Source organism: Gossypium hirsutum, chromosome A07, assembly GCF_007990345.1.
Source record: "Gossypium hirsutum isolate 1008001.06 chromosome A07, Gossypium_hirsutum_v2.1, whole genome shotgun sequence".
NCBI lineage: Eukaryota > Viridiplantae > Streptophyta > Magnoliopsida > Malvales > Malvaceae > Gossypium > Gossypium hirsutum.
The window spans coordinates 19339467-19355552 of NC_053430.1; the positions used below are offsets into that span (position 1 = coordinate 19339467).

A 16086-nucleotide genomic window follows, 5' to 3' on the forward strand; every position below is an offset into this window, starting at 1 on the left:
GGGTATATTGAGCTTAAGCCAATAGGTGATTTGGACAATTGTTGAATAAATCATTCATTGGGCGAAGCTCCGCAAACGTAGGACCCTTGTGTTTGAATTGCATTAACAGAGATCGGTTGTGTTGATTTTTTCTTGTTCTTTTTTTTTTTGCTGCCTGCTTTTGCTCTAACTATTGTTACAATGAACGTTAAGCAAAATTAATTTATCAAATAGATAGGGTAATTGTTTTTTTAATTTTTATCTTTTTTAGATTTTTATATAAAATTTATAAAAATAATTTAAATCTAAAAGAAATCTACACATGATTAGGACTTGAATCAAATACACTAACATCCTCTAAACCTTAATTTTATCATTTCAACCAAAGTCCCGTTGATTTTTTTTATGCAATTTATTTTATAAATGTAGTTCTTACATTAAAATTTTAATTATTATAAAGATGCATTCTATTATAGTTTTAGTAACTAAATTGATATACCATTAAAAAGAGAGAGGAGATTTTATAATTATTACAAATACAATACAAGCATAACCAAACTAATATATGAAATACATTCGAATAAGACTTATGTACGATGCATTTAAACCCAGAGTATTTTTGGAGAAAAAAACTCAACATAGTAATTATGCATAGTGGGAATTGATTTTGAACTTGAACGTGATATAGCACTAAAATTTAAAATTTATACCAATAAATAGAAATTTATAAGGTATAAAATAAAATGATTATTAAATAAATACACATATATGTAGGAATTGAATCTACACAAGTGACGTGATAAGAAGGGTAAGTAAATATAATAAATAATTAGGTAATAGAAGCTAAGAGTTGCCCTGTATTAAAGGGTAAGTAGAGGTTTGACTAGGAAGCGAAAGGAGCCCTATGAGGGATGCCTTTTCTTCTCCTGGAATTAAAATGAGGAGGCGTGGATGCCGAAGATGTATACATTTCTTGTGGGCTTCTTTCACGCAATTCTTCATCATCTCCTTGTTGTTTTGATGCCAATCTTGTGGCCGTAATTCCTTCTCTTCTTTGTTTCATTGCTTCTTCCTCATTCTTCGTGTTGCTTCCAACCACAAAGCTCGTGTCCCCCTTTTTCCTTATTCCTACAAGCTGTATTATTTTAAACCCATAATCTATTCACCTTTTACCTATAACCGATTTCTTCTTTTTTTTTTCTTTTCAAAAATGGCAAAATTCAAATTTAAGGATTTATTTTAGATGGTTTAACCATGCCCTTATATGACTATAGTCTGGAGGAAAATTGGTGAAAATAGATGTGTTTATTAGTTAGGTGTTGGATTTCTTACTTGATGTTTTGACTCTATCAATCATGAATCGATATCATAAAAATGGAATGATATTGGTTTATCCTAATCCCATATGCACATGGCAAAAACGTGACCAACATTTGAGGGGAAAATGAGAGAAAAAATAACTCCGGTTGCCTTAAAATATGATATCTAGCAAGTTTACCATAATCCCAAATGCATATGGCAAAAATGTGAGAAAGATTTAAGGGGAAAAAAATGAAAGAAAAATTATTCGGATTCAACCCCAATTGGTTCATGGGTTAATAAAGTCAACAGGTTTGAGATTCAAACTTGAACTAACCTTGCAACCCAAAGAACAGAAACGAAAGGGATCCAAAAGGCTCCTGCTACAAATTTCACACAAATAAGAAACCCCTTTGCTGCTGCTGCTGCTACTACTAATCTTTGGTTGGGGTCTCTCATTTAGGAAAAGAACTCTAGCACTGTTGATCACATATGTTTGCACTCCACTTATATCCAATACCTTTTGAATTTCCGCAACTCTTACAACATCATGATATGATGACCGTCTGATCTGCATTCATCTCATCATCTCAAGACCACAAAGATTATATACATCTGAAATGACCAAGATTATATATTATCTGTTGCAATACCTGAATTACAAGATGATCTTTGTGCCTTGAGGACCGGCAATAAAAGCAAAAGGCGTCGTCCATGCAATCAAGGCAATACATATTACATTCGTTTCGCGGTGTGTCTCGGTGTCTGGAGCAGATGGTGAAGAATGCAGTCGATAACAGTGATTCAAGCCATGGCGGTACCATCATTTCTCCCTGTAATTTCATTTTGCAGTGTAAACCATCAATGAATCCAAAAAGAAATGAAATGGGCAATTTTTTTTTTTTTTTGTAAAATAAGAATCAAAGTTAAGTTCTCATTACCATCATTAACAAAGACGATTAAATGCGAAGAAGAAGAAGAAGAGAGAAAAGGGGTTTTGAAAGAAGGTGAAAATGAAACATAAGAAACATCAATAAAACAATCCAGGATTAATTAAAAGGTAAAGGGTGGACCGAGAAAGGCACATAAAAAATGTGTAGAAGGCTTAATAGTGTAACGGTTTGGATTAAAAGATGGTAGGTTAAAGTGGGTTTTTGACCGTTGGATATGTGTGAAGGGGATAAAAAAAAATATTAAAGGTCTCTTTTTATGAGCTTACGCAATACTTTGGTTCTTCCTTGCGTCTCTTTGTAAGTGACTACAAAATTGGTGTATTGCACTTGGGCGGGTCAAGCCCCTTTATAAGAAAAACATAAAATAGTCACGGGTTAATTTGATAATTCTAAAATAAAATAAAGGTTTCTAACCCAGTTAATCCTACCTCCAAGCTATAGATGGTTTATCAATCAAGTCCTTTAATTATTAAAATCATCAATAACATGTCAAATGTTCTAAAAAATAAGTAAAATGTTACCTCACAAAAATAAAGTAAAATTGAAAAAAGAAAGAGTGTATGATAAATCTTTTGTAAAAGCTTCGAAAAATTTCAAAATTAATATCTTTAGAATATCCATTTTTACAACATTTTTTTTTAAACTTTTCTTTTCAAATTAATGTTTAAATTTATGGTTTTAGTAATGGAAAGATATTATTGATATAACTTCGATAATTTAAATATGTATTTAGAATGTTTTAAAGTTTGAAGATAAATTTAGAATAAAGGATATAATACAAAGATATCTGGTGCAATTAACTCAAAATAAAATAATGGCTAGTGAATTTATTTTAAATTTTATTTGAAATACATTTTAAAAAAATTTAGATGATTTCTCATTTATTATTATGAAATTTTATTCGGTAAGAGTATAAAACATTAATCCATGTATTTTATTTTTAAAAAAATTGAAATCCAGTATATAATTAAATTTGATAATTTTTAGGGATAAATTTTAAAATTATACATGAATTTCAGTCTAATATGTAATTTTATATATAAACTTTGATTTTGTGCATTTTTATACATGAAATTTTGATTTGATTCAATTCTCAAAAATTTTTAACACAGTTATTGAAATACCATTATTTTATGTTTATATATTGCATATGGAAATGATTATATTTATCCCATATAAAAATAAATTGATTTATTTATTTCTTCAATTGTGTATGATTGAATCAAAATTAAAGTTTTAAATATACATTTTAACCACAATCGAAGTTTCATGCGTATAATTGAGCTAAATTAAAGTCCATGTATCAAATTACACATTGAATCAAATTTCATGTATAATTTTGAGATTTATCTTCTTCTTTTTTTTATGATAAGTTAGATTTGATAATTTCAATACAATATAAAAGAAGTTAATATGCTGTTAATCCATGTACTTTGACAAATTTTGAAATTTAGACTATGTACTTAACAAGTTAAAAATTAAGTCCTTTTCATTTTTTCTTTAATTTAAGAATTTTTGTCCAATCATTAAAATCATTTTACAGCATGTTTGGTTGACTGTAATGCTAAACCATTACAGCCTTATTCAGTGGGCCCAACCTTATTACATTGTTTGGTTGGCTGAATTGGCTATTACAGCCCTATGCATTACAGCCTTATTCAAGAAAAATCACTGTTTACAATTCCTGCCTCCCCCCACCGAATACCAATTCAGCATTAAAAGTTTTCATCTTTACCCTTCTCATTTCTTTTTCATCTGAGCATTTTCTTCTTTTTTTTATTCACCTCTGATTCCCATTTCCTTCCAACAGTCCTCTTAGCCTCCACAAATTCATCCTCAAGCTCAACAGTTTCAATTTCCTCTTAGTTTTCTCGAGAAAATCTGACTTCGGTGTGAGAGGAAAGGGCTATCGATCCAACACCCAGATGTTAAATCGATGCTGAATCGAGTGAAGCAGTTCGCTGACAAGGTAAGACTTTGACCTTCTTCAATCGAAATTAAGACCCCCATTTTCGTTAACTATCCCAGATCCCCAAGAATATTGTTTTAATCGAACCCTATTAAGCACTTACATACTATTGTCATTGATAGGTATAAGATGTTTTTAAGATTACTTGTTGGAATTGTTAATAAATTGTATAGAAAGCTTGTTGATTCGGCAAAGGAACAATTAATTTGGGTTAAAGAAATGGTTGATGTTTCTTCTACAGGAATTGATAGTTTGTTAGTGTGTTTAATGAGGCAAATTGTTGGTGGTGATTTTAGTGATAGGAATCTTTGGTTATTGGAAAAAGGTCCCATTGCACTCTCTGCTTTCTGCCCATGCTATGCAAACACACGCAACTGCACTCTGTTTTGGACGGTACTCATGACATGGCAAAAAAAACACTAAAATCTTTGCAATTTTCATAATTTTTAAGGTTTCCAGATCCTGTATATGGGGTTCTAAAGTTTGCTAAGAGAGCATTAGACCACATACTAATTTTGTTTCTTGACATTGTTTAATGTAAGATCCTATATATCAAGATTGATATTTGTCCAGAATATTTATCTGGACTCATATTGCATATGCAGACCATCCCATTTTGATGTCAACTAAGCTATATTAACAGATAAAACTGGTCTTCATTTCTTGCATGCCTTGATCCTGTTTTTCTATCATTAATTATGAGCAATGGATTGTGTTTTAGATGTTGTATTGGGACATTTTCTGGGGTTTTCAGAACTTTCAGAGCAAAAGTGTTTTCTAAAACTGGACCGGTGGTCAAGCTTTTGGTTCGCTAGTTTGATTTGACCAATTTGTTTAATTTAACTAAATAAATCATTAAAAATTCATTAAAAAATTATAATTCAACTAGTTCAATTGCCTGATTTAATTGGTTTATATCAATTTTCGAATTAATTGGTCAGATGATTTTCTTTGGATTCGTACTTTGGTTAGTTTCTAATTTAATTGGTCCGATTGATTGGTTCGATTCAAATAATCATGGTGTTTTTTATTTTGAATGGGCTTGTCTTATGGTTAATTATTTGTTCAAGTCCAGAAGTTCACTTGGTATTTTTGAGAGTAAATTTTGTGTTTAAGCTATCTTGCAATGACATATCTGAGGATTCTTTTGTGTTTAAGCTATCTTGCAATGACAAAATTTGCAGTGGATATATGTTTGATGATTCGATGTCTGAATTTCCATGCAAGAAGAAAACATTTTTGTTGGCTAAGAAATCGACAAAAAAATGGGGTTTCTGCAGATTTGCTCTCTCTCTAATATTTTTTCAACAAGTTAACTAAATATAGAAATTGGGTTTTGTCCATGCAGAAAACCTGCTAATATTGTGGATTGGATTCTGCAAGTTATTAACTTTGAGTCTTAATTTTAATGGAGTTATAATTTGTTTTTTTTTTTGAAGTTATGGAATTATAATCAGTTCAACAATTGTTAAAAAAGGTCAGACAAGTTGCTGTTTTTTTTTTGTTTATTAAAATGGTTACAGTTTAGATTAGTAAAATGATCTTTGTGAATCTCAGTTGTACTAAAAAAAACCACAATATGCATCGAACTCATTCTTTTTTTTTTTATAGAAAAGAGAGCTTAAACCCTAAGCAAGTTCATAACATAGTCTGCACTGTATGCATCCAACTTTGAACAATAAATTTCTCGATTTGATATGTTATAACTTCTCCATTTCTGAAACTTTCAATCTCAAGTTATCATCTTTGTTATCATTTTCATAGCGTGACATAGCAAGCTTAGAATTCATGTGTATGTTCATTGCCAACGGGGTTGCTCGTTTTACCGGAAATCAATTATATACTATTTAATTTAACACTACTTTTATAATATATCGATTTTTTTTTTGGTGTTACAGACTGATTGAGTTAGTGTAATCTATTAACCGAGTCTCAATTCAGTTGAGCAATTATCACAAACCCTTTTTTTTAGTAAAATCAGAAACATTATTATAATACCTTAAATTATGTAAATTTTTAAAAATTGCATTTGAAGGGATTTAGACCCAAAGTAATAAAATTTTAATATATGAACTTAATCATTTCAACCAAAGATTCAATTACCTTTTTAAGATTAATTTTCTATAAATTACAATTTTTTCACTCACATTTTGCATAAGCTGTAATACATAAATAAGAAAATTAGATCATCGTAATTGAACAAAATAAATTCCTTAGCTATTTATAAGTTTAATGAGACAAAACTTTTTTCATTTATCCTTAAATTATATTTTAAAAAAAGAAATAGAATATTATATATGAATATTATGAATATTATATATAAAACAAATTACAATTTGCACCTTAAAAGAAATAAATAATATGAATATTTTATATGAAGTAGTAGCTTTATATATATATATAAAAGAATTAATCTATTATATAATATTTGCTTTTAATTTTAATATCCAATTTAGTATTGGAGTTTGGTTTTAATATTCATTTCGATATTTAAGTTTTATTTTGTCTTAATTAAGTATTTGAGTTTGATTTCAATATTTAGTAAAATAAAGGTTTCTATAAAATGATAAAAGTTGTGCCTCTTAAACTTATTTGAATAATTATATCTATTGTTAAAAGATGTGAGTATTCAAATAAACATTTATTTGGATAATTGTATTTATATAAATAAACATGAAATTCTTTGAAAATAAGATCGAATTTCAGTTGCAACAAACTTTGAAACTTTGAAAATAATTTATCCGGATGAAGTATGTATTAACAGAAAACTCTATAATTTATCCGGTATTAACAGAAACCTATATAATTTATCCGGATGAAGTATGTATTAACGATATACTTAAGATCTAGTTGGCACTTAAAATCTAGTTGGACTGTCACGTAGGATTACCATTAGGGAGATAATAATAACATAAATGACTAAAATGTAACATTCCAAATATAAGTGACTAATATATAACCCGAGGCAAACAAAAGTGACTATTTTTGTAGTTTACCCATAAATAAAACATTACAATATATGTAAAAATAATTTAAAATATAAATTTATTAATATATATAATAAACTCAAATAAACAACGAAAAGATAATAAATTCTTAAATATATATATTTGTTTAATTTAAAACAGCTTTTGTAAAATATTTTCAAGAAATCTACCAAATAAAGGAAAATATTTTACATAGATTCATCCAAACACCAGAAAAGTAAATCATTTCTACAAAAAGTAAATCATTTTCCAAAAATTATTTTCCGGAAAATATTGTATTGGCAAACAAATGCAGCCTAAATATGTATTGCAGTTTAAAAATAATAAAGTAGATTATATATTTTTTTATAGTATTATATATTTTGATTTTAATTCATATAATAATTATATAATGAATGTTATTAAATTATATATTTTTATTAAATTATATTTAATAATAATTATGTTAAAATATGGTTAAACTATTTATTATTTTTATTAAAATTATTTTCAATAATAATCTTATTAAAATTTAATAACAATGACAATAATCATCTACCTTAACAAAAATTCTGCTAAGGGTATTCTGGTCATTTTAGTTTTTTTCCTTATGCTATTACATCATCATTCCATTCAACCAAACATAAGAATACTATTACAGTTCTATTCCATTCCATTCAACCAAACAGTTGAATTACTTATTACAGCTCTATTCCATTACAGCTCTATTCAATTATAACTCTATTCCATTATAAGTGTTTTTCGTCAAAATTTGTTAATTTTGCAATTGGTTAGGCTACCCTCATGCAGAGTATAATATGATTAACATAAAATAAATATGTTAAGTTGATAAATTTTAACATAAACTACCAACGATAATAATAATTGGACTAAGATTTTGAGATCGAAAATGTAGGAGGATTGAATTTTTAACTTTTAAAATATAGAGACTAAATCTCAATTTCTATAAAAATACAGGAACTAACAATATATTTTTAACCTATAAAAAATGTAATACCACAATTACTTGACAATTGTATTTAGGGACAATGATAGGTTTTACTTATACACTTCAATAAAATTATCAACCTGGTACTTGTACTTTCAATTTATCCAATACAAATAATTTTATTCTGTCCAATCTTTTGGTACTAGACCCTAACACTGTTAAAATAGTTAATGACATGATACATTGACCAATCTGGAGGTGCCATGCGGCACGTGATTGACTCATTGGCTATAAGTTCAAGGACCTTTCAGCAATAAGCCCTAAAAAAATTTCTTCCCCACATTAAATTATTTTTTTTGCGTTTTCCCCTGTTTTCTGTTTTCTTCTATTTCTTTTAATCTTTTCATTTTTTTCCCTCAACCGAACTTTCTCTCCTAACAGCCCAATCTGGCCACTAGCTTCACCACCTTCACCATCGTCCGGCGCCATTTTTTACCAGATTTCTACCTATATAATGAATTCTTCAAGGCTCCAAGTTCCATGGCCATGCCTTAAATGCTCAATGAAGAACAACAATATCATCAAAGGCTCCTCCTCATCCCTTTCTCATTTACTTTAAAAAAGAAAAAAAAATCAAGGTTTGAGGATGTAAAAAGTCCCCAAACTTTTTAAAAAAACGCAATTAAGTCGTTAATTTTTTTTTCAATTGAGTACTTGAACTTTCAAAATGCATCAAAAAGGCTCTCAAACTTTTTCAAAGAAAAATAATTAAGACTCTACTTCCTTTTTCACTCAATTAGGTACTTGAACTTTCAAAATGCATCAAAACGGTCCTCAAACTTTTTCAAAAAAAGCAATTAAGCCATTGCTTCTTCTTCTTTTCTTTTCTTTTTTTTTTTTGCACTCAATTAGGTACTTGAACAGTCAAAATGCATTAAAAATGCCATTTGACCATTAACTTTAACAGTTGATTATTAAAGTTAATTGCCCTTAATTTTTTTAGTTAAAGCCATCCCATGTCACAATCACAATGTGACATGGGGCAAAAAATATAAAAAATAAAAATCAATAAAAATTATTAAAATTTAATAAAATATATTAAAAATTAGAAATAATCATAAAAATCATAAAAGAAATTATAAAAAATTGTAAAAGAATTGTAAAATTTTATAAAAATTATAAAAATATATATAAAATGCATCAAAAAGGCTTTTTAACCATTAACGTTAACCGTTGACCGTAAATTTAGCGACCCTCGATTTTTTCAGTTAAAGCCATCACATATTGCAACACAGTGTGACATGTAACGAAAAATGATAAAAAATAAAATTCAATAAAAGTTATAGAAAAATTATAAAATGCTTCTTTTATTACGATAATTTTTAGAAATTTTTTTTACAAATTTTATATTTCTTTACATTTTATAATTTTCTTACGACTTTATAAAATTTTATAATTTTTTTACGATTTTTTTATAAATTTTAATAAAAGTTAAATATCAATTTATATTTTTATTAAAATTTAATAATTTTATATTTTTTATTATTTTTTACTATATATCACGTTGTAATTATGACACGTGATGATTTTAATTAAAAAATTAAAAGCAGTTAACGTTAACTTTAATGTCAACGGTTAAAATTAATGGTCAAATGATATTTTTAATGTATTTTAACAGTTTAAATACCAATTGAGTGAAAAAAAAGAAAAAAAGCAGGGGCATATCTTCAACCTTTTTCTCCATTCTTTAAAATTTTCAATGCTTTCTCTTAAATTTTTATTTTATATTTCGAAAGATTTAGTCGAAAATTTTTAAGATCTCAAAACTCTCATGCAAGTCAAACTGAAATCAAGCTAAAAGAGTAGTTTTCTACCTTAGAAAATCGATCAGTTTTGGGCACTGATGTTTCAAAGGGGCTGTGATTTTGTCTTGGTTTTTATTTCTTTGGGTTTTTGACTTTGCTTTGGTTTTCTGGCTTTTGACTTTGCTTAGGGTATTATCTGAGTTTAGGTCCAATGGAGAAGAAGATGATGATGTTGGTTTGTATCCTAAATGAGGTTGTGACTGATCCTGGCGGCGGCAGCAGCAGCTGCTACTAGGGTAGGGAAAAAAGAAAAAGAGATAAACAAGAAAAGAAGAAAAAAAGTTTACTTTGGGTTATTTAATTTAAAGTCCTTTTGATTGCTTGAAATAAATATTTTTAACAAAATTATGAGATGTGGCACCCTATAATTGCTCTATGTAATAATGTAAGGAAATACCATAATTATAGACGGAATTAAAAGTTCAGATATTATAATGAACAAATTAAAAGTATAGGTATCACATTGATAAATTTGTTGAAGTCCTGGGATAAAACTTGGGATTATCCCTTGTTAATATTAACTTTAGGTACATTCAATAAAATTTGTTATGAAAAAATACAAAATGCGTAGAAGGGGATTGTCGCATTTGTGCGTAATGCATGTCCTTTAATGGGAAACGGTCTAGAAAATTAAATATTATGAAATATTTACCAATTATGTACCCAAAATTTATCAATTTTCTGAAGAACAAAAAATAAAATTATCAATTTTCCGAACGCATAACTATAATTATTCTTTTTGTTAATAAAGATGAATATATAAATGTTTATCTAGTTTTCTATTGGAGGCTTTTACGCGATTTTCTCTTATTATTATTATTATTATTATGCAAATTAAAATTGTTTAACAAGTTAGAAATGTTTTCATTTTTAATTAATTGCGTAATTAATTTATTTTGAACTTCATTATATAGTGTGGCTAAATTTTCATTTTAGCTACTATTGTTTTATAACATAGGAATTGTGCCATTAATGACATTTTATAAACATTGTTGTTAACAACATAAATTCTATCGAAACAAAAACAGCATTGGTGTTACTAATTATGCCACAATTCTATTCAAACTAATTTCTTTTTAATATGTCAAAGGTTTTTATATTTTTTTAAAATTTAAAAATTAATCTATTTAATTTTGAGATATTGAATCCTTGTTTTTTTATTAAAAGTAAATGATATAAGTCACACTATTGGTGATTGCCATAGCTTAAAGGACCCCGCTGAGAAAGTCATGAGTAAAGAGTTATTAAAAAATTTGTAGTAAATGTCTTGCTCACTATAGGGAGAGGTTAAAAGAAAAATGTCTTAGTAAAAAGACATCCTTGAAGTCCTAAAATATTACTGTAAAAGAAACAGTATGTCTAGTGTCACGGGTTGCGCAAGGGAGCCTGCAACCAAGACAAACTTGAATGATCCATCATGTTCATGAGAGGTCACTTAGCCCAACAGGACTAGCCAGTTGCTTGAAAAGATTGAAGGCCCATCTACATAGCATGACAAGTATGAGAAGTAATCTTAGAAGATATGCAATTTTAGAAGATTTGTAATCTTAGAAGATTTGATTATGTAAATCTTAGAGATTTAATTTGTAGATTGCTTTTAATCTCGGCCATTGATACTTTAATTTGTATCGTTGAATCTAGGAGAGTTCAACTATAAATAAAGACATCTCCCTCTCATTTGTAATCACTTCCTTCTTGAGTAATATAATTCTTTGAAAGCATTCACTCAAACTCTTATGCTTTTACTTTTTTTTGTCTTTTCTCTTCTTTCGAGTTCTTTTTCTCTTTTGAGTTATTTCTGCTTTGCGTTGGTACCTTAAGGAGTTCTAAGAGAATTCTAAATTTTAAGAGTTAGGCTGATTTAAGCGTATTTGAAGCAAAAGAATCACCCAAGGTCACACGGATTGAGAGACGAAAGATATATTGAACTTAGTAAAATGAAATGGTTGAATAATTAAATAATGAGATTATTCAGGAATACACATTGAATGCTAAGATTACATATTGAATTTCTGGTAGGACGTTTATGATAAAAAAAATCTTTGTGATTGTTCTAGAAGAAATGAAACAAAAGATACGGTAGAGCTAGGACAGTTATTGTATGAGGTTTACCCAATGCTAAATGTAGAGGTACATAGTAGATTGATATAAACATCATGAGCTATCCTGCAATAAACCCAGTTGTTGCTGATACCTTTTTGGTTCATTCTTCTCCTTCTTCCATAACCTGAGCTTGTAGAAGGAAGATATAAGAGGAACCTATAGATAATGTGGTCAGAAATCCCTAGCCCTAGACAAGGTCGTGAAGGCATCTTTCAAGATGTCGAAAGAAGTTGTCAATTAGATTAAGCCAATGGAGACCCATGGAAAGGCTAGGAAAGCAAGCCTATCGAGGATTTGCTATTGACTTTAGAAAATTGGGTACTCAATCTCAAGGAGTCCATGGGGGACATGAGGGAGACGCTTGAGATGGTTGAGGGATGCACCGATGAGTTGGACTCAAATGAGGGATTAGCTCAAGAAATTTGTATTGGATTCTCTTGATTCCACTACAAACAAGTTGACGACAATGGATGATGCTCTCGAGGCAATGGTGATGGCCTTAAAGGAAGAGATTGCAGAACTTAAGGGGGGGCTCACTATCTACAAGGTTACCTTGGGAAGTGGGATGTTGGCTTTAGAACCAAAGCAACGGAATATGGATGTTTCTAAACCAAAAGAGTTTAAGGGGACAAGGTCCGCAAAGGATGTGGACAACTTTCTTTGGAGGATAGAGCAATATTTTCGAGCGATAGGCATCGGGGATGATGCCACTAAGGTAAAAAATGCTTCAATTTATTTTACTGATGTTGCTTTCTTGTGGTGGCATCATAGGTCTACAGATAAGAAGCGTGGTGGGATGACTATTGGGACTTAGGAGGAGTTCCAAAAAAAGTTGAAGAAGTAGTTTTACCCACAATATGCCGAGAAGGAGGCTTGGGAAAAGTTGTGACAACATATGCAGTAAGGCATTATTCAGGAGTATATTTGAGAATTCAGCGATTTGGTAGATCAAATCTTTGACTTGAGTGAAAAAAAAGCATTCTATTGGTTTAAGGACGAGTTGAAGCCTTGGACGAAGCAAGAGTTACATCGACAAGGTATTGCAGAACTTACTGTAGCCATGGTTAAGGTCAAGGCATTCTATGAGTTTAGTAGTAAAAACTCTAATAATCATAAGCTGTCCAAGCCCAAATCCAAGGAAAATGGTGGGGGAGACAAAGACAAGGAGAAAAAGAATGGTAAGGCCTAAAATGCTAAGCGAGACAAGTCATGAGAGAAGAAAGGGTCGATAAGTTGCTTCCTTTGTCAAGGCTCGAATAGGGTAAGGGTCTGTACAAAAATCTCTTCACTTTTTGCCATCGAGGGGGATGGTGGGACAAAGAAAGTGACCAAAAATCTCAGTTTAAAATTAGGGTTGTCGAAGAAAAATTGGGTAGAGGATTGATATTTGTAGACATCTCTGTAGTTGGCAGAAGATTGAATGTGCTTGTTGATACAAGTGCGTCAAATTTGTCCATGTCCAAAGAGACTGCTCGAGATCTCAGGCTTAAGGTTGAGAAGGAGTCGAGTTGGATCAAGATAATTAATTCAAAAAGCATTGAAATAGAAGGTGTGACAAAAGGAGTGGAAATCCAACTTTGCATTTGGAATGGTAATGAGACTATAAAGTAATACCACTTGATGACTTTGACTTTGTGGTTGGATTAAGTTTTCTTGACCGAATTAAAGCATGTGTTGTCCCTATTGTCGACTATATGTTGATCTTGGATTCAAACCATCGATGTGTGGTGCCAATGAAAAGAAAAGGGTGTGAAAGCCAAGACACTATTAGAAATCTAATTTGCTAAAATGGTACGTAGAGATGAAGTCTCCTACCTAGCCACCTTAAAGGTCGATGAAGTCGTGAAAACTATTGGTGAGATTCTAAAGGAAGTGGGACAGTTAATGCAATCATTTCGTGATGTGATGCCTGCTGAGTTGCGTAAGAAGTTACCACAAAAAAGGGAGGTGGATCACATGATTGAGTTAATGCCCAACATGGAACCGCTGGGTAGGGCCCCATATCATATGTCCTCGCCAGAAGAGTTGTAGAAACAGTTGAAGAAGATTTTAGATGTTAGATTTATTAAACCATCTAAATCTTCATTCGGTGTACCAACATTGTTTCAGAAGAAACACGATGGGTCGTTAAGGATGTGCATAGATTATTGGGCATCGAATAAAATCACTATGAAGAATAAGTACCCAATTCCACTCATTATAGATATGTTTGATCAACTTGGTAATGCGATATGATTTAGCAAGTCAGATTTGCGGTTGAGGTGCCATCAAGTCAGAATAGCCAAAAGGGATGAGCCAAAGACCATGTGTGTGACTCGTTATGGCTCATATGAGTTCCTTGTGATACCCTTCGAATTTACGAATGCTCCAGCCACATTCTACACCCTAATGAATAAGGTACTTCAACCTTTTCTAGATCGTTTTATGTTTGCTTATCTTGACAAAATTGTGGTGTACAGTAAGTCGCTTGGAGATTATATAGAACATTTGAGGGAAGTGTTCCAGACCTTATGAGAAAATGAGCTTTATGTCAAAAAAGAAAAATGTTCACTTGCTTAATGCGGGGTACCATATTTAGGCCACATTGTGGGAGGTGGCAAAATTCTGATGGATGTGATTATTATTTATGTTGTAATTATAATTTATGATTGATTTGGATTGAGTGTGGCAAAAAAAATGAAAATTATATGATTTTTTATATATGCAAGATTAGAAAATATATATATAATAAAGGAAAAATTAAGTTTCCTTAACTCATTTCTAGTCCACTCATTTATTAACCAATTTTTTGGAACAAAATCAGGGCCACTATTTTTGAAATGCAAAAATTTGAGTGATAAAAGAAGTATGTGTTTAGGCACTACATTGGCATAAACAAAGGCCATGTTGGCAGACATGGATTTTGCAACCTGGGGCGCAAATCTTAATGCAATCATCGTCGTTAATGCATCGAGCATCCTCCATGAGCACCTTAGGTGGCCAACAAAAGCATTTTCTGGTGTTTGTGTCATCACAAATGCGACCATATTTGCACTTGAATCTATAGTCTATGTCACGAGAACATTCTGCTGCTTCCAAGTTTGATACATCTACAAATTAACAACAAATTTTACATCAAGTAAATATTTCATTTAACTAATTTGTTAAACCCACATATGTATATGAACTCAAGATTTTCTGGGTTTGAATTATGGTATTTGCAATTTTTTTCTCTTATGATATATGATGATAAAATATCAAAATGGAGAAAGAATGTGTATACTAACAAGAGGCTAGAAGCCAGGCAATGAGAAGAGAAATAATGCCAAAAGAAGCCATAGTTTGAAAATTAATGGAATGAAAGATGAAATTAAGAACCAATTATCTATTTTTTGTATGTATTGTGGATGAAGCTGAGCTAATGATGGACAAAGAATGGTAGGTAATGAGGATTTTATAGCAAATTTCTCTACATGTAAAGTTTTACTAACCTAATATTAAAACCATAAATAGTGAACTAATAATATACTTACCGTTTATCAAATAAAAATGATATACTTTCCCACCTAATATTATAACCATAAATAGTTAACTAATAATATACTTACCATTTATCAAATAAAAATGATATACTTGCCAATTTTGTAGCATAGAAAGATTTGGATATCTTGTCCATTATTTTTTTTCTCATCCATTAATTTCCAAATACACTAAGGGTACGTTTGGTTGGCTATAATGGAATAAGGCTGTAATTGAATAGAGTTGTAATGGAATAGAGCTGTAATCAGTAATTCAACTGTTTGGTTGAATGGAATGAAATAGAACTGTAATAGTATTCTTGTGTTTGGTTGAATGAAATGATGTTGTAATAGTATAAGGAAAAAAACTAAAATGACCAGAATACCCTTAGCAGATTTTTTTTAAATAGATGATTATTGTTATTGTTATTAAATTTTAATAAGATTATTATTAAAAATAATTTAATAAAAATAATAAATAATTTAACCATATTTTAACATAATTA

The 16086-nt window shown here is 29.9% G+C and overlaps 2 protein-coding genes and 1 long non-coding RNA gene across 3 annotated transcripts; 1 reads left to right on the forward strand and 2 right to left on the reverse strand.

Annotated features, from left to right (window-relative positions):
• Positions 1–533: 533 nt before the first annotated feature.
• Positions 534–2551, reverse strand: LOC107912974 (protein RGF1 INDUCIBLE TRANSCRIPTION FACTOR 1). Its single transcript, XM_016841370.2, has 4 exons — positions 2220–2551; positions 1932–2111; positions 1616–1849; positions 534–1114 (listed from the first exon to the last, which is right to left on the reverse strand). Exons 1-4 carry the CDS (start codon positions 2223–2225, stop codon positions 863–865), a joined length of 672 nt encoding a protein of 223 aa, XP_016696859.1. The 5' UTR covers positions 2226–2551; the 3' UTR covers positions 534–862.
• A 1271-nt stretch (positions 2552–3822) lies between these two features.
• LOC107912973 (uncharacterized) lies at positions 3823–4791 on the forward strand. The gene is made up of 2 exons (XR_001688376.2): positions 3823–4200; positions 4442–4791. It is a non-coding gene; the product is annotated as an uncharacterized lncRNA (long non-coding RNA).
• Positions 4792–14834: 10043 nt separating this feature from the next.
• LOC107911433 (putative defensin-like protein 263) lies at positions 14835–15481 on the reverse strand. The gene is made up of 2 exons (XM_016839256.2): positions 15350–15481; positions 14835–15172 (listed from the first exon to the last, which is right to left on the reverse strand). Exons 1-2 carry the CDS (start codon positions 15399–15401, stop codon positions 14937–14939), a joined length of 288 nt encoding a protein of 95 aa, XP_016694745.1. The 5' UTR covers positions 15402–15481; the 3' UTR covers positions 14835–14936.
• Positions 15482–16086: the final 605 nt, after the last annotated feature.